Source organism: Centroberyx affinis, unplaced genomic scaffold (genome assembly GCF_046629955.1).
Source record: "Centroberyx affinis isolate AG114_WGS23_722 - 3 ecotype Tasmania unplaced genomic scaffold, CSIRO-AGI_Caff_v1 ptg003767l_1, whole genome shotgun sequence".
Classification (NCBI taxonomy): Eukaryota; Metazoa; Chordata; class Actinopteri; order Beryciformes; family Berycidae; genus Centroberyx; species Centroberyx affinis.
The window spans coordinates 3,071-22,576 of NW_027281643.1; the positions used below are offsets into that span (position 1 = coordinate 3,071).

Consider the following 19,506-nt stretch of genomic DNA (forward strand, 5'->3'; position numbering starts at 1 on the left):
ATTGCATTTGAATTGTTCTTATTTCAATACTTGGTGTGATAAAAGCTGTAATTTTAAACACAGAGCCTATTCTTAGTAACTCTGTGCTTTTGGGGATGTTTGGTCTAAATTAGTATTTTTGTCACATTTCTTTTAACTGAGGTGGGAAAATGATGGAGCTCATGGCGCAGCACTGTTAAATGAATATAGAGGAATTGCTCATGTGCTAAATTTAAAGCAGCCAAATTGGTGGAAAAACTTTTGAGCAGCTGTACTCTGTTAATTACTTATCACATCTATTGCTGTTCCAACAATAGCCTACATCCATGCTTGTTTGTTTGGTCCTGTGTGTATGTGTGTGTGTGTGTGTGTGTGTGTGTGTGTGTGTGTGTGTGTGTGTGTGTGTGTGTGTGTGTGTGTTGTAGCCCATCCATCAGCTTGTATTGCTGGTTTGATACGGTTTCTTCAGTACCCATTGTCACCATGACAGTGGTGTGTGTGTGTGTGTGTGTTTGTGAGTGTGTGTGTGTCTATGTGTGTTGCTGGTCTGACTAATAGGTCAGTATCTACAGTTCCACCATGTCAGTGATGTCTGTGTGTGTGTTGCTGGTCTAACAGGTCAATATCTACAGTGTCACCATGTCAATGTGGATGAGACCTGGGAATTACAACCATGAATACTACCACAAACACAGCAAATATGTGGTTAAAGACTACAGCAGGTACAGTGATACACATCTAGACTAATTTTAACTAAACAAGTAGACTTTAGGCTAATATAGTATCTATGTAGTACTAATAGTAATACTAATAGTGACAGTGTAACAGTTGTAACAGGCTTTGTCTGAAACCGCAAATGAAGTCATACAGCACAAATATAGCAAGCAACCTAGCTTGATAACCAAGAGCTTAACATAGTGAAGCTAACCTGGCTAACATTAGACTAACTCTAACGAGACCAAACTATGAAAGGGTTTTCAATACAATAAACTGGCTAACATCCTAAGATAGACTCAGTGGGCAAACTCTAATTCATTTGAAACATTCAAAATGCTGCTAATATAATTTATGCTATAAGTAGTAACTCCTAAATGTAGAGCATGTGTAGTGCATAGTGCTCAATGGTTCTCAATAATGAAGTGTGTTATATAGCATTAGGTACACCTTAACATTTTTTATTTTATTCAGATATATTTTGACACCCCTTGCTTGTCACATTGTGAGAGAAATATGTCAGTGTATTTAAACAAATAAACAGCATGTTGGTAAATCTATGTCAGTTTTCCAGTGATGAATGCTAACAGCCTAAACAAACGGTTTTGTTTGTTGTTTGTTTGTTAGCTGTCATTCCAGTATTAAAAATGAATTGCAAACTCATTTTGCGCAATGTGACAAGAGCCTGGTGAATTAAACAGACTACAATTCAAAACATCAAGTTATCCCTTAGTAAAAAATCAGGATCAGGAAGCAGGATTGAAATATATTCCTGCTTTGATCTCAGATGGTTCCATCAGTATCCGTGAACATGATAACAACTTTTTCTCAAAGCTAGAACATCATGCATGTGAATTCTGTTTTTAAGGTGGGTTTTCACATTTTCACTTTTGATAGTAGGCTAGTTATGAACTGGTGCGTTACTATGGTAGTGACTTGTTATTATCTTGATCATTCACTGTGCTACCACTAAGTTATAATTGCCTCCATCACTAATGAGTTCTCCTCTCATCATTAGCTAACTGCTTTTCTGTCATCGTTTAGCATTTGTGTGTTTGGTAACTGTGTAGAGTTGGTGTTAGTAACGTGTAAGTGTGTGTGAGTGTGTGTTGAGTACTGACAGTTGCTCTTGCTGCTGTATTTCATCTGTTCGCTCACTACTACAGAAGTCTCATTCTCGCTCCTGCTCACTTTTTCTTGCTCCTTTCTCATTCTTGCTAATATACAGCTAACCAGCGTACAAGTCTGACCTTTGCTAATATAGATGACTACTTGACTAGTAAATCACAAGTGTTGAACTGTGATTTTTTTTCACTAATATAGCCCTAGTGATCCTGCTAATACAGAGATTATTTCCTGAAAAGTAATTAATTATTTCAAACTCAAGTAAATGTGAAGCTCACATGTGTATTCTGCCCTGAACTGTGACTGGGAGGTATTACTGTGTAAAGGGGGGTTTGATTAATTTTCTGATCAAATATCATGCACCTATTTCATGCTCAAAAAGTTAATAGATTCTGCATGACATTTTCATTTGAACTTCATGTCTGTCCAACACTTTTTTACAGTTGGATGTGACCTTCTCTGTTGTACTGTTCCATGTCAAAACAATCATATTTCTTTGCTCTGTAGACTAGACAGCTTCCAGACAATTATGGCTGTATTTACACAAGACCAGAGATGTGATTTTTATTTTTTATTTTTTTCTGTTTTTACAAATCAGATCCTCTCATAGCTGTCTAAAGAGTGACAAATCATATGGACTCTGATTTTTAACTCTTCCACAAGTTTTTCCCTATTTTCCCATAGCTGTGTAAATAGTTAGAAACCATATGAAAAGCCATGATATGTGTTACTAAATGACCGACTGTATGACCTTAGAGCTCCGACTACTGCTAACCTATAACAATATTTGATTATTGCATCGGCTACATAATGCTCATTTTGTCCAAAACGATGGGTTTTTACAAACCTTCCCTTCAAGTAGTGGACTAAAGATATAACTGTGCTGTGCACAACATAAAATGCCCACATACTTGGCTGTGAGATATCCTAATCATAGCCTACATAAACACATCAAGGAAATTGTAATGGCTTCAACCATTTACCAGACAAATTCTGGCTTGAGTAGTTACACATCAGTATTCAACACAAATATTTTCATAGGAAATCTACTTTGAACGTAGGAAACAATGTCAGCGAATAATGAAATGACAGCAATAAAACGTGTCATGGTCATGCCATGCAGCTAGAAGTCGGCCTAAATGCGACACTCAGCTGGACCGCGCTGGTTTTGAAATGCCCACATTGATGTGGGGCTTACAGCCCTTCACTCAACCAATTATATTATCAATTATTTCTGGACACTCAACATAACATAACTGTGGGACTTACAGGTCCGCACTCCAAATAATTTCTGTTTTAATCTATGCAAATATGAATTTAGATGTTATTGTCCTAGCAGAGAACAGTTTACAAACAAAAAAAAAACTGTTTTCCAAAAATAGTCCACAGCGGACACACGGACAGCAAATTCAACTGTCTTTTAGCCATGACAATGTCTGAAGTTTACCATAACACACTCTGCAGAGCAGCTCACTCATGTGACGTGATTACTATGCGCTCGTTGCTACTTTCTAATACAGTAATCACCTGTCTTCATATGGATGGAAATGAGCCAATTCGGTTTTTGGAAGGGAGAGGAAAGGAAGAGTCAACTATTGGGATTATTACATGGCAGACAAAAAAAACAAAAAAACGTTCATGCCACCAGAGGTGCCGGGTCCACGCAAATAAGTATCGGAATGCAGGTAGTCCAAAACCGCAAGGTGCCGGATCCAAATTAAGCACTGCTCAAAGGGTTACAATTACAAATCGTATTTTCTCCTCCAGTATAGATGCAACCTTGAAGCCGTCAAGCAATGGCTACAGACTGTGTTCAGCCTGTTACACATAGAGCTGAAAGACTATGAATACTACGAATGTCTAATAACTAAACTCCAAAGCTACTTTGGAAGCTGTGATTTGGTCTGGCAGGTGTCTGAATTACTGCTGAATCTAAACAGTCTACCAGCAATATACACTCTTAAAACCATGAGGCAGTTTCCCCCTAAAAATACATTTAGATAAAATATGATTTGAAACCAGTGATAATTACATCCTATGGGCACCCTGAAACACTGGGGAAACACTGGAAAATTAACTATGTTATAGCTACAGTATGTGTTATTTTCAACACATCTGTGACTTAAGTTAAGGACAACACAACTGGGGTTAGGAGCAACCCACTGTAATGTAGCCAATAGCACATGTCAAATACATGTTGTATTGAAATATAACAAATAGACTGATGGACATGTTTAAATTATTCTTATAGAGTTGATACAGTTATTATCACTACCTCCCAGTCTATGTTCAGGGCAAATATTGCTTTTCTGAATCTGTCAGCCAGACTGACTGTCTGTTTGTCTTCAGCTCTGAGGTGGTGCAGGACGATTATCAGCACAAAGCAGTAGTTCGCATCCAGGGAGTGGTAAGAATCTATTTTCACTCTTCAGACTTGCATATAAACATTGGATAAACATTACATGTCTTATCTGTACCTGAGCTCCTAATGATAGAATGGCAGTTCAACCACATTATTTTAAATAGATATTATTTGCCTAATGTGTCAACATTCACTTAAAGCCATACATCAAATCATTGACACCTCTATAGCCAAAACAGCACCTTATAGTTGCCACATGGTATTGTTGTTTATGTTTGTGGACGTCTAGGTAAGGAAGAAGATGGTGGAGAAGTATGTGCGTGAGGAGTCGATGATCCGGGGACCAAAGTTCCTGGTCAGACTCAGATCCCACACCGTGTTTGAAAACACTCCAATCAAAATCTTCTGTACTGTTGAGGGCTTCCCCATGCCTGTGGTAAAATGGTGAGTAACAATAATAGATGCTCATTAGTTTATTATTTTTTCAAATTATAAAAATAATAAGTAAAAAGAAGAGAACCTGTTTTTCACTGAAGAGAGATTCTCCGTGCCTGTAGTTAAAGCTAAAGGGCTGGTCAGTAAAAATGATAAATACGATAACTACAATAAAAATCATAGTATACAATAAATAGAATCTTTTTCCTCTCCTCTCCTCTCCTCTCCTCTCCTCTCTTCTCCTCCTCCTCCTCCTCCTAGAAATTGTATTATTGATGTTAGCAAAGGTGATAAGTTGCTGATAAAGTTTCCTCTGTCACAATTCTGCACACGTCTTTTTGTTGTTACTGCTGATCGTGGTGAGTTGATGTTTTCTTTTCCTTCAGGTATAAAGATGGTGTCATCCTGGACATTTCCTCTGGAAAGTACCTGGTTGAAGACTGCGCTGGAATCCATTCTCTGGAGATCCCCAGGTCGGTCCAGACACACTCTAAGACCAGTTGATCATTGTATTTTTCATAATTTCTGGCAAATTCCAACATGTTGCCCTCTTGTTGGAAGCTCAGCAGAGGGTTAGTGGAGTTGGATGGGAAATGGTCAAGAACTGAACAGGGCTGCGAGAGAGGGAATGAAGTCTACCCCATCAGTAGGAGTCAGTGTCAAATGCATAGCCATTGCCACCTGTGTCCCCTTCATAGGCACTAGACAAGAGAAACAGGACACTGGCAGTGCAGGCAAAATTGAAATTATTTATTACTATAAAATGTTTACCATATACAACAGTTAAATTACTGAAATATACACATCAAAAATGGTTTGATTGTATGAATACATTTTAAATGTATTATTTTTAATAGCTTTTCTCTAAATGTAACCAACAAAATAGCATTTTATTTTTGGTTTGTAATTTGCCCGCTCCATACAACTCTCTGAATTGCTGGATCCCTGACTAACTCTGAGGTTGTATCCATTCTGATCAGTTAGAAAGAGCTCAATAAAGAGGAGAGTGGGCCAGTGGCAGATCAGAGAGGCAAAGTTAACAGGCTTTATTGTCGAGCCCTCTCCACACTGTTAAGACTTGAGTTGGGGCGTCAGTTGTGGCTGACTGAGGGTGTCTGGGTTGGGTAGGCAGTGTGGCTGCGGAGAAGGGACGGCTACATACCCTGCTCTCGCTTTAGTGAGAGGAAGCTCAGCTGTTCAAGTGCTGAGGTCAGTGTCACGCGATCCTGTAGGATTCTTTCAGCCGTCACTCTCCCCTTGGATCCTCGTCCCTTCAACTCCTCCTGTCAGCTACTTACACACAGTTCAGCCCACAGCCAAACCCTCTCCTTTGCTCCCTGTACTCCTTGCAGAGAGGGAAATACTCCTCAGCCCCATGTACCTTTTACTGGAGCTTGAAACATACTTTTATATCAACCACCATAGATAGATAGATAGATAGATAGATAGAGACTTTATCTTTGAGAAAAAATCTGGTTGGTCAAAGTGATTGATATAATGAAAAGTAGCTACACACTCAAATTAAATTTGCAGAATTAATCTTTACTAGTGCAGTGCCTGTTCAAAATAGGCGTAGGCTATCAGTCGCTTACTTTGAGCCCCTCTGCTGCACAGAGCACTGTTCGCTTGTTTATTCAAAGTTTATTAATATTGAACGTGTCATGTGTCCAATCCGAAACTGCACGTCCTTGGGTCCCCAGCAATACACCTGCCAAGTGTGAAGTAGCTCGGACGAACGAACACACATACAGACAGAGATTCCTTGCTTTATAGTATGATTAACAGCAAACCATTTTCATCAGCTCCTGTTCATCAAAATGTTTGTAATCAATCAGAATTGCGAGCATGTGGAAACTTTTAAAAAGTAAAAGTTTCACCAGCCAAGGCTAAAATCAACCAGTATTGAAATTACCAGCAGCTGGTGGTAATTTCAAGCCAGCTCCTCTCAGAGAGAGAAATGTGGACTCCCTACCCCCACCTTCACTGTCCAAGATCCTGATACACCATATCATTCCTGTACCCCCAACCCCCCATTCCCTTCAGATCCTTTACCCTATACCTCAATCACTCACAACACTTTCCTTTACCGCTGCATCCATGTACTGCACTGCTGCTTATGAATAAGCATAGATGACATAGAGTGATATCTCTGGCCTTCTGTTGGCAATGTATGTTAATTTCTGTGCTTTTTATGAATCTTTGTAAGTTGCTGATATGTCTCTGCACCAGTGTCATCGAGACACATTTCTGTACATCTGTTGTACTTGGCAAATGAAGCGATTCTTAATCAGATTCAGATTTCATCATAGACACATTGTAGTAATCCTTATACCCCCTTTACTCCCTGCTGCAGTCACTTCTTCCAAGATCCTCACAGTCCCAAGCACCTTGCGCCTTAATCCCTCCTTCTCCCCCCTTCGTCAGCACTCCCCCATTCCCATCTCCCTACATAACCCCCTCCATCATCTCCTTATGACTACTTCAGCTTGCATCTCCTGCAGGCGGAGTAAATAGAATTCCCATGTTAGTCTATACCTGCGTAATATGAGGTTGTGGAAACCCTGGTGCGAGGAGAGTCAGGGAGAGAGAGATAGAGAGAGAGGGAGAGAGAGAGAGAGAGAGAGAGAGAGAGAGAGACACACACACACACAGAAATGGGAGGAGAGAGAGGGGGGAGAGAGAGAAAGGGGGTGAGCTCAGAGGTTTAAGTTGTTCTTTATGTTAGGCATGAATGAGAGGAATGCAGAGCGGTCGAGGGGTGGGACAGAAACATGGCTTTGACCTTGTCCTCCCCTGCCTGTCAGTGTTTCTGTCTGCATCTGTCTCTCAGCTCTACTCTACTCTCTCACCAGCTGATCATACCAGGCAACATATTGTGGCAATGTGGATAGGAAATGATGGCAACAATTATGACACAATTGGTGTATTAGAGGTGTAAGCCATGTAAGAGTAAATTACAATTAACCATGTTAGCGCAGATCACCGTCAACATTACATCTGGTATATTTCAGCATTAGCCACGCTTGCACAGATATCCTCAAACATTACTGCAGATCTACGAATGTTAGCCATGCTAGAGCAGACTCCCATAAATATTAGATACTGGGGCTTGATATGAGCAGACTATGAAACAAATAATTGTCTCAGCCCATAATCATAAGCCATTTTTTCATTCGCACTCCAATCAGGGTGTTTTGGAAAATAATATCATGTTTAGTTTAGAAAGGGAACCTGTGAGAATCTCACTGGACATGTTGGCTTGGACTCCCTATTCTAACTTGTGTTTTGCCTTGTTTTAATAGGTGTTCAACTGATGATACAGCCCAGTACACTGCTGTGGCTGGGAACATCCATGGACAGGCCTCTACTCAGGCCTCTATTATTGTGAAGAGTAAGACCATCTATCTGATTATCTTGTATCTAACGTTGTAGTGTGATTTTTATCACGCAGTCACACCAGGACATGGCATTTATTTCACTACCATGGTGTCTGCGAGTCCTTAAAAAGTCTTCAAAAGTCCTAAAATAAAATATCTAAATTTGAGGCCTTACAGTGACAAATTTCTTGCGCTGCTTGTCCACTCTTACATTAATTAACAGGGTTAGCAGTAGGCTACTATATATATATATATATATATATATATATATATAGGTATATCTGCTTCACTAAACACAATTGGACTTCATGTCCCTTTACAGTTCATTTCCTGGTGTCCTTTTTCATTATACTGGCCATTTATTTTAGAACTTGCATTAGCTGCATCAGAAATAGGCTGGTTCTGACAGATTTTGTTTCTTTATTTTGGTGTTTAAATTGGTCTTAAATTCAATTCCAGGTAGCATTGAAAAGGTCTTTAAACGTCTTAAATTTGACTTTCTGAAACATGCAGATACCCTGTGCAAAGTTGTGTGTGTTTTTTATCATGCAGGGTTCAAGCAGGAGGAGGAGTCCTGTGTGTACGCATGGCTACCTTACACCAGTAAGCTCCACAATGACCTGAGTCTATTTTCAAGAAATTGCAAGATGTCGCCATAGTTGTTTGATTGTTATAGTTGGCAACAAAGCTAAATACGCAATGGATGGAGTAGCCTTCTTGCTGTTAAGATATGTGACAGTGTTGCACAGTGTTACATAGTCTATGGAACCAGTTTTTATGCTACTAAAAATCTCTTATGAACTGACCCTTTTCCTGTCTCTCTCTCACTCTGTTTCTCCCCCCACTCCTCAAATAAACTCTCTCAGCTGCCATGCTTCCTAAGATCCATTACACGAAGATCAACATTACCTTTTTGGAGAAGTTTGGTCCAGTGTTTGCCACTGAGGGAGAATCTGCCTCTCTGACCGCCACCATGACCCTCAACCCCAACCTGGCCAACCTGCAGCCTGAGGCACAGTGGTATAGAGATGGTAATTGTTATAACTTTATTACAAGTTAATTACACTATAATTGCTAATTAAATAAGACTGCTTGCAACAACGGCCACCAGCCCCAATCAGGTCGACATGCAGCCTGAGGCGCAGCAGTGTAAAGATGGGAGACACGATGTAGACACCATTTTATTACTAATTAATTATCCTGAAAGTAGTTAAAGTAGTCAGTATTATTTGCTATGCTACTGCCAGTCTCCATAAACATTACATAAAGGGGCCTGGTACCGTCATACTATAAAGCAAGGAATCTCTGTCTGTATGTGTGTCCTTCGCATATCTCGAGAACCGTTCGTCCGAACTACTTCACACTTGGCGGGTGTATTGCTGGGGACCCAAGGACGTGCAGTGTCGGATTGGACACGCGTCACGTTCAATATTAATAAACTTTGAATAAACAAGCGAACAGCGCTCTGTGCAGCAGCAGGGCTCAAAGCAAGTGATTGGAAGTGCAGTGTCGAGTCTGAAGTTGTTTGGATGAGCAGTTCTCGAGAAAGCTGCAAGCAGCAATACCGGAGGCCAAGCAATCAGCCCGTTCCGAACAGGCATGTTTTGAATGGGCACTGCACTAATATGGTGTAAGCAGACAATGCAATACATTAATCTACTAGATTCAAAATCACTTCATCTACAATCCAACCATATGTATGATTTCTAGAAATACATTAGCATGGCAGTTTAGAATGGGAATAATAATTACACAAGATGTGATGTTGATTTCAGCCTCCTGTTACACGTCTCATTTCCAGATACTCGTCTGTCTGATTCTAAATGGGTGAAGATTGACACTGGCAGAGGAGTCACCACCTTGACTCTTCCTCACCTCTACAAAGACGATGAAGGCCTCTACACACTGCGTATGGTCACCAAAGGGGGCACCGCTGAACACAGCGCGTTCATCTCTGTTGCAGGTAAGGGACAGAGGCAAGATGATGATGGATGGATAGACTTGTGGATAGATGAGGGATGGAGAGAAGAGAGATGGAGGCTGAAGGATGGATTTGCAGGATTGATGGATGTATGGAGGTAGCAGAAAATCATCTGTGTCTTTAACTTCAACATCAGGACTGTGTCTTAGAATTAGGACCTTTGATTCAAGTTTAAACCTTGAGCAACCGTATCTGAATTGTACATGTTTTTATATTGTCTTTACTTGAATATTATGATGCTTGTTTTATCTGAAAGGCTGAGGCACGGCTTCAAATTGTATAGAATTCTGTTGTCAGGTTATTACAGTAACTCAGCATATGTTACACATTACCCTGGTCTGCAAGGATTTTAAATATGCATTAATTACAGACAGTGTGATTATTAAAACAATGTTGCGCCGTCCCTGCCTGTGTAGATGGTCCTCCCCCAGTCCCCGGTGCTCCTGGTGCTCCTATGGACATCAAGATCCACGACGCCAACAGAGATTATGTCATTGTATCCTGGAAGCCTCCCAATACCACCACAGAGGGTCCCATCCTGGGATACTTTGTTGACAAGTAAGAATGTCTGATAGATAAATAAAAAGATAGATAAACAGACAAACAGGTACACTGACCGCTTCTCTTCTATTCTATTCTCTTCTTTCCCTTCCTCATCTCCATTTTTCAGATGTGAGGTTGGGACAGAAAACTGGACCCAGTGTAATGATCACCCCATCAAGATCTGTAAATACCCAGTGTCTGGGTTGTTTGAGGGACATTCCTTCTACTTCAGAGTCAGAGCTGTCAACGCCCGTGGAATCAGTAAACCGTCCCGCATGTCCGATCCTATCGCTGCACTGGACCCCACTGAGTTTGAGAGGCTCCATGGTGGGTGTGACCTCGTTAGTGTAGTGAAGTGTCATCACTGTCATCATGTATCGTACAATCGTACTGTTGGTTTGTTAAGTGGTACATTGTTGGTATGTGGTTAGGACGTTGCATAACATGTCAGATGTGCGTCAAATGCCATAACTGTTCTGGTATGTTTGTGACATTTTCATATAAATAGATAGTGTTTTGCTACCCTCTATCACCAGTTGATATAATACGACAGTGATTCATCCTATAGCCAGTTCATGAAAGCCTTTACATTTGAAGAGTTTTAAATGAACATAATGAATGAAGTAACTTAAAGCAAATGATAATGTTTTTTTTTTATTTCCTGCAGCTATGAAACTGGGAGGAAAACTGGATGTGGTGTCTTATCATGATGACCTGGAAGGTAAGAGGTTAACGATATAAATACATATCTATATATTGCTATATATAATACATCTATAATATTATGGTATATTATTATGAAGATTAGGAGGGAAACAGCATTTGTGTCTTATGATTACCTGTAAAATTGGCAAATAACTGGGAAGCAGATAAATTAGGATCGGCAATTGAATTACTATCAGTAGTTAATTCAAATACCTGAATACTAGTTATATATTAAATAGTGGTCAAATGTCGACTTAATAATGGTTAGAATAGTAAATTTTTGTTAAGCAGTCTGGTGAGACAGTATTAGTAGTCAGGCCAGGGAAGTGTCATATTTAGCTAATTATGAGGATAAATGCTGTATTAAGAAAATATGTTTGTGTGTGTATTTGTATGCATGCATGTGAACGTATGTGTGTGTGTGTGTGTGTGTGTGTGTGTGTGTGTGTGTGTGTGTGTGTGTGTGTGTGTGTGTGTGTGTGTGTGTGTGTGTGTGTGTGTGTGTGTGTAGCTGAGGGCAAGCCCCCAGGTGCTCCATCAGGAATGTATGCCTCAGAAACAGACAGGACATACGTTGTCCTTAGCTGGAAAGCCCCAGCGTATTCCAGCAAGGCTCCCATGTGGTACTACATTGAAAAGGTAATAGACATTATATTATATATCACTCAAGGATGCATGTTACTCCGTGTTTGAAAGACCCTGCCTGTACCAGAAAAGTGCCAGTGTGGTACTAAATCAAAAGGTAACATGCTGCTACTACAGTATACTAATCCTAAATAATGCTAATAATCAGTCTTGGTGTAGTCTCCTGAATCACTTGTAATCATGCGTGTGTGTGTGTGATACTCTCTCTTTACTCTGAGGTAGCTTTCTGACTTTACAAGTTAAGGGCTGGAGCAAAAAAAATACAATGACATAATCAATATTCATCACATTTAGCACATTAGAATGATTTGAATAAGTGAATAAAATGTGTGGATCACATCAAATGCTTTACTGTGTTTGCTACTGTATTTGGCCCACCAACAACTGAAATATAATTTCGCTAAGGGATGATCCAGTCGCTGATCAATTTCTTTGTGTAGCACCCCTCAGTTTTGGAAGCAGTCCCAAAGATGACAGGGCCAGGCCATTAATGAAGCTGAGAAAAATGCTATATTAGGCCAGTACTAACTAGTACTACAGAAGAACAACTCTTGGTGTAATGTTACACTATAAACTATTAACTTGCTGCTGCTGGAGAATGTATACTAACTGTTTTTACGTGTGTGTCTTTTTTCTTGTGCAATTCACTGAACTAGACCAGACGAGACTAAGTAAGTAAACTGGACTAGACTAAACTGAGCTATACCGCTGTGATATAACATTGCTTCTAAAACTTCACAGCTAACCCAGCCGAAAATTTAGCAGGACATGTTATTATGTTTTGGGTGTAACAGCATGCATGCGTTTTTTATCTCTCTCTCTCTCCCTGTCTCTCTCTCTCTCTCTCTCTCTCTCTCTCCTCATAGTGCATAGCAGACAGTGGCGCGTGGCAGCGTGTCAACACTCAGGTCCCTGTCCGATCCCCCCGTTATGCCGTCTTCGACCTGGCAGAGGGCAAACTGTACCAGTTCAGAGTTCTGTCCGCCAACATGTATGGAACCAGCGAGCCATCAGAACCAACTGGACCAATTCAGACTCAGGAACTCAAAGGTCTGTTTGTCTGTCTCTGTCAACTTCTTTTTACTGTCAGGCAGATGCATAGATTTCCTACAAGTGTAGAAAAGAGTCTATACTTTAAAGGCTGTTATTGTTGGATTCTTGTTATCTATGATTTGTCCTTATTTGCTATTGTCTTCAGGTGTGCCATCAGCTCCCGGTCAGGTGATTGCTACCAGGGAAACAGACACCTCTGTTCTCATCCAGTGGGCTCCTCCGAAGGAACCCAACAACTTGATTGGCTACTACATTGACCAGTGTGTGAAGGGATCCAAGGACTGGGACTCGGCCAATCATAAACCTCACAAGAGCACCAAGTATGTTTTCAACCCATCACTAAGCATCTTCTAAGCCAGTGTTTCTGAAACTATGGGCAATTGACAGTATGTTTTAATGAGCCTGGTTCCCAGGGTGAGAGACCAAATTTGCTCAGTTTAGGAACACACCTGACAAGAGTACTAGTATAGTTTGATGAGCCTGGGTCCCAGGGTAAAAGACATTTATTCATTTTGGGTCCTGAGCTGAAAAAAGACGGTTAGGAAATTGTTTTTTGCAAAACTACTGTTCCGAACCAATCACAGAGCACCAAATATGTTGTCAGACTTTTACAAATCGGTATGTAGTCAGCCAATTTCCAACCAATTATATTTTCAACCTATCACATGAACAGAAATAAGCTTCTTTGCATGTCCCTGTAATTTTGTGTATGTTGCTGTTCCTCTGCCTTTATTGATCCTCCAGGGGAAATTGGGGAAATCATTACAGCAGTATAAAAATAAGATGCAGTTAGGGATACAACAGATACAAATATTGAAGATTCAAGATGCAACATCCTTATCATGCTAATACTCTAGATAGTCTGACTAGAAAGAACTGACAGATGTTTGCAAGAGCATTTACACAGAATACACAAATGTGGATGTGCAAATGTTCAATGCTATTTACTGAAAGTGCATCATTAGATTTTCAAATGACACAATTTACAGACAGCAGTAACATATGCACTGAAATGTGTCCAGAAGTTCAAATCTATGTAATGTAATCAATGTAGGATTGTGGTGAGCAGGGGCGCCCTGGTGGCTCACAGAGTAGGGCACATACCATAAGGCTCAGTCCTTCTCACAGCGACCCGGTTTCGAATCCAGCCCGTGGTCCTTTGCTGCATGTCCTCCCCTCGCTTTCTCTCCCATACCTTCCTGTCTCTCTCTCAAATAAAGCATAAAATGCCAAAAATAAATCTCTAACAAAAAAAAAAAGGATTGTGGTGAGCGGGTCAACTACAGAGGAGACTTATGTCTCTGTGTGTGTTTCTGCCTTTAGGTTTGTGGTTAGTGGTCTCACCACAGGAGAAACCTACGTGTTCCGTGTCCAGGCCATTAATGAGCTCGGTCTCAGTGACGAATCCCAGGAGTCTTCACCTCTGTCTGTCAAGGCCGCCCTCAGTCAGTATTGTTATGATTATGGTCATTATTGATGTTGCTTTGATGATGATGATGATTATTATTATTATTATTATGTTTATTATTATTTGCACCATCAGCCCACATGATATCTCCCTGCAGGACTGTGATGGTTATTTTGATTATTGTGACCTGTTATTGTTATAATTATAAGCATTCATTTCAATATTCCCCTCATTAGCTGCTCCCTCCGCACCGTATGACATTGCATTGCTGAACTGTGACGGCCATTCCATGGTCCTGAACTGGAAGAAGCCTCTTCACTCCGGAGGGGCAAAGATCAAGGAGTACTATGTGGACAAGAGACGCACTGGAACGACCGTGTGGAGGGAGGTTCACATCCCACCGGTTACAGAAAGACTGTATAAGGTATAACAATGTATAATGTTATTATTAATTTGTTTTACCTGCTTATTCCTATACATGGGTTAGAGAATTTCCCAACATACATTGGGCAGAAGGCAGGGAAACATCCTGGACGGGTCTCCAGTCCACTACAGGGCGAACACAGATAGACAGACATTCACTCGCATTCATACTTATTCCAGTCCACCTGCAAGGAAACCCACATGGACGTGCGGAGAACATGCAATCGAACCCTGGTCCTTCTTGCTGTGAGGTGCCGGTGCAAACCACTGAGCCTCTGTCCTGCCCTGTATAATATTAATATGTAATAATAATAAGAGCTGCTAGATGCTTGCTTGCGAGAACAAGCACAGGTTTAGAGTGATTTGCTATTTTGAAATTTTGTATATTCCAATATTTTTTTCATTGCAAGCTGTGTTATTATGTATTATTATTATATGTATTATTATTGTGAGAAAGCCCTATTTGCACTGCATGTAGTGTAAGCATCGTGAGCATTTCTAACTAAAACAAATGGGTACCAACAGCTGCAAGCCAGCTAGTTAAAAAGTAACCCTGAAAGTAACCCTGTCGTAATCATGGTAAATGTGATTGTCAGATGCTGGGCCTATCACAAGGAGCCATTTACTCATTCCAGATTTTTCTTGGATGACAATGATTGTAACATTATGATTGACAGGTGGAGGGCTTGACAGAAGGAGCAGTCTATCAGTTCCAGGTGTATGCAGCCACTCTGGCCGGCCTGGGAACAGCTTCCAAACATTCAGCTGACTTAACCTGTGAAGCCTGGACTATGCCAGAACCTGGTTAGTAACTATCTGTCTTCTGATTGAATAGGTAACTATAATTAACCAACTTCTAAACCTTCAGCTGACTTCCACCGGCTTCCACCGACACATATTAATGGGTTCTTCCTTTCTCTACAAAGATGCAGCCTATAGCCTGTGGCATTCATGAATCAGCACATAATGGCTGCCAAATATTCTTTAAAAGTAGGGGTTAGGGATTCAATGTCCTAACAAGCATTCAAGTTCAAACGTGAGTGTGTCCCTCTCTCTCCCTGCCTGTGTCCCTGTGTCCCAGGTCCTGCCTATGACCTGAGGTTCTGTGAAGTGAGAGATGATTCGTTGGTGGTTGAGTGGGAAAAGCCTGTCTACGCCGGCTCTGGACCAATCACAGGCTATCATGTCGAGTACGCTAAAACGGGCACCTCTGATTGGACCACAGCCAATGAGAAAGCTGTTTGTCACCACTTCCTCAAGGTGAGATTACTGTTATTGTGATTATTATTTCATGATTATCAAGGTTCAGTGAAGGTTAGATAACCTGACTGATTATCTATCTGAGATCCTTTCATATCAGGATACTATTTGAAAATAGTGTGATATCATCTAAAAGTTATACCTTGACATTTTCAATTGTAGTCTTTTGTTTTTTATTCACCAGACATTTGTCAAAATGTGGGGAAAAAGTTTCTCCATTGTTGGCATTTTAGCTTTCTTTGTTGAAAAATTGGGCACTGCTAACTGGAAGCGATCCCCTCCACAGTATATACAGCAACTGTAACTTGAGTTTCAGTAATTTCTCTTGTCTGATTTTACTGTGAAAGATTTTACAGTGGAGAAATTGGATGCTGTTGTTCATCAGCGCTCCTGAGACCAGCTGTGGTTTCTGCAATGTGCTCTGGACTCTTAATCGTGGCTTTCTCGTTTAGTTTTGTAGGAATTAAATATCTTCAACTCTGTGCTCTCTCTGTTCTATAGCTTTGATTGAAAGGCATTATATCTCTTTGCTCTTTATTCATCCTGCTGTACACTGCAGAAACCTTGGAAATAGTGACTTACTGTAAGTTGTGTTACACTGACATCTAGTGGCTGATGATAGAGTAGAACACTTACTGCTAAAGTGTTCATTGCACACCCTCCTTTCAAGTTTGCTCAAACCAATGATAAATCAATCACATCTCTTCTCCTCTCACCAACACAAGGTTGTTTCTTTGCCTGTCCGTCTCCTAGGTAACAGGTCTGGAGGTGAGCACCAGCTATGTGTTCCGCGTGCGTGCGGTCAATGGCTCAGGAGTGGGCATGGCCTCGCTGGCCTCCGACTCTGTGGTTGCCAAGGCCCTGCCAGGTATTTGTCAAATTTGTGTCATCTTCAACATATTCTGTTTCAGAAACAACACATTTTACGTTACTTTTCAACATGTATTAATAGTAACACATTTGCATTTAGAAGTAACACAAGATGTGTTGTCCCAAACTCATGGCTATGTTGGAATGATGCACTCTTTTTAGAGGCTTGAGAGCATTCGATAATGACTGGAAGGGAATCGATAACCCTATACCTAACAGAAATACTATAAAGCCTGGTATGGACAATTCCTACCATTTTTGGAGACTGATATTGTACTTTAACATTTATTGTTGTTATTAGCAATAATAATAATAGTAGTCGTAGTAGTAGTAGTAGGGATGTATCATCTGAAATCAGTATTGTGCGTTATAGTGCATGCAAAATTATTGCAGTGAATTACAGTGAAGGGTTTAGAAACTGTGTGTGTGTGTGTGTGTGTGTGTGTGTATTCAAGGTTCCCAGGAGGTGTCCTGTGTGGTGGATGAGAAGTCAGGTGACATTGTTTTTTCGTTCGAGTCCTGCCAAATGAACGAGGAATCTCACTTTGTCTGGAAGAAAAATTATAAAGAAATCACTGACTTCTCCAAAGGAGTAGTGATTAAGACGGAAGGCAGCCAGTAAGACCACACACACACACAAACACGCACGCACATGCACGCGCACGCACGCACACACACACACACACACACACGCACGCACACACGCACATGGTGGGCAGATACTGTAATCTGTAACCTTTGCTGATCTATCTCTGTCTGTGTCTCTAGATCTAAGCTGATCTTTAAGAACGCTGATAAGGAGGACTTTGGGACATTCTCCGTTGCTGTCACCAAAACCGATGGAGTGTCAGGCAGCCACTCAATCTCCGCTGAGGGTATTTACCCAACACTGTCCGTGTATGGCTCTGGTGCTGAACCACTGAGCCAAACTATGGCTTTCAAACTGTAATCTATGTAATGTATGCATGTAATCTGTTACACATCACTGATTAAAAATCCGCTCTAACATAAACTCCGTAATGTAATCTCATTGCTTCCAGTTAGTTTTGCCCGGCTTTGCCTCCACCGCTGACAGAAGAGGAAGTTAAACAGACAATTTATTATAATTTCCATTCTCTAATTGATTGTCCTCATAATCTTTATCATTTTTGGCAGCATCCTTTAATTAACAAATTAACATGTTTTTCACATTAGGATATTCATTAACCAAATGCATTTGTTTCATCCATCTATGTAAAGTAGTATTCCCCTCATTTATTGAGCATCAACACTTGAGCAACATGTTAAACTATACAGTAACATCTAGTTAAACATGCATCAAAAGTACAGACTTCAAAGGAATTCTCCAGGAAAAATATACAGTATACATATGTAAGAGAATTGAGACAGTGTAGACAAAATAAAGATGAGGGCAATGAGACCGTGCTTAAAAATGATCATAACAGCATGTAGGCAACAAGTGATTATTTCATTATACATCTGATGATTAATAATGGAGCACATTGTTCACATTTTCACTCTAAGGTTGGGACAATGTTTCTATTTTCAGCCTGTGTGTTGACAGGCATGACTTTTCTACCTTTACTCTTGGGAATCCACAACAAAATTTCACTTCTTGGTGACCAAGCCTTATTTTCAAAGGCTTTTCTGCAGGCAAATTCAGCAAAATCCTCCCCATTATTGCACCACTAACCTACTAACTATGTTATTCAGCGTACTTTACACTGACTACTTCCCTTTTAGCCTACATTTTTTCTCAGCTGAACTACTGACCTACTAGAAATCAGGGTTTCATTCAGCCTTGTTAAACTTGAAGGTACTTGGGGAGGCTTTGGTGATATAACATATCCACTAGCTGTTGATGGCATTGTGATCTCTGGAAATATGTGTTTTGCCATTCCTGTGGCTGTATTCATTTAAATCTGTGTTTGCATTACTATCCCACTGTTCCTCTTAATCTCCTTACATTGCTCACACACACTGGAGCATCTAGAATCTGTAGAATTAAAATGACAGTGTTAGCTGGCCCACCTCCAAATCAGGTTTGGAAGACATAGCGATGCTAATGATATTCAGTATAATCTTTGGGCTTCTACACCATCACTTAAGCGCATGACAAAATTCATGTGCATGTGTAAAATGTAGCCAGGATTTGTATTGCTAAATTGTGCCTAGGGCTGAAGAAATTGAATAAGTTGTGTCTTTTTGTTTCAGAGCTGGAGAAGATGCTGGCACTCAGCTATGACATCAGACACCCAAGTAGGTCCCTCTGTCTCTGTTTCTATCTCTCATAATCTCTCTCTTTGTCCCTTTTAATCTCTCTGCTCTTTCACGGTTTCTCTATCTCTCTTTCCCACTCTCTCTGTCTCTCTCTGTCTCTCTGTCTCTCTGTCTCTATCTCTTTCCTTTGTTCTGTCTCTCTTTGAACCTCTAAGATTTCTTCTTTCAGGAGCAAATTTCTCTTTTTACTTGATCAAAAAAAATCTTACCTGCTTTTGCATCACCTGCCTTACCTCTATTCACCTCTCCTGTTCTTTTGCTTCTCATCTGACTCATCTCCTCCTCTCCTCTCTGTGTTACTGATAAGGTTACAAGTTTCAATTTGTGAAACTGCTCCTCTCTTTCC

General features: G+C 40.5%; 1 protein-coding gene across 1 annotated transcript in view; it reads left to right on the forward strand.

Moving 5' to 3' along the window:
- The first annotated feature begins 602 nt into the window (after positions 1-602).
- The window catches only part of myom2b (myomesin 2b), a 31,403-nt gene continuing 12,499 nt past the window's right edge, over positions 603-19,506 (forward strand). The window contains exons 1-22 of the mRNA XM_071541004.1: positions 603-701; positions 4,168-4,225; positions 4,470-4,624; positions 5,002-5,088; positions 7,918-8,006; positions 8,545-8,595; positions 8,859-9,023; positions 9,794-9,955; positions 10,390-10,531; positions 10,644-10,843; positions 11,184-11,237; positions 11,733-11,860; positions 12,733-12,916; positions 13,065-13,239; positions 14,243-14,364; positions 14,564-14,751; positions 15,428-15,554; positions 15,832-16,010; positions 16,764-16,878; positions 17,336-17,498; positions 17,649-17,755; positions 19,095-19,139. Coding sequence (XP_071397105.1) covers positions 619-701; positions 4,168-4,225; positions 4,470-4,624; positions 5,002-5,088; positions 7,918-8,006; positions 8,545-8,595; positions 8,859-9,023; positions 9,794-9,955; positions 10,390-10,531; positions 10,644-10,843; positions 11,184-11,237; positions 11,733-11,860; positions 12,733-12,916; positions 13,065-13,239; positions 14,243-14,364; positions 14,564-14,751; positions 15,428-15,554; positions 15,832-16,010; positions 16,764-16,878; positions 17,336-17,498; positions 17,649-17,755; positions 19,095-19,139 — 2,779 coding nt within the window. The 5' untranslated portion in view covers positions 603-618. The remainder of the gene's footprint in view (positions 702-4,167; positions 4,226-4,469; positions 4,625-5,001; positions 5,089-7,917; positions 8,007-8,544; positions 8,596-8,858; positions 9,024-9,793; positions 9,956-10,389; positions 10,532-10,643; positions 10,844-11,183; positions 11,238-11,732; positions 11,861-12,732; positions 12,917-13,064; positions 13,240-14,242; positions 14,365-14,563; positions 14,752-15,427; positions 15,555-15,831; positions 16,011-16,763; positions 16,879-17,335; positions 17,499-17,648; positions 17,756-19,094; positions 19,140-19,506) is intronic.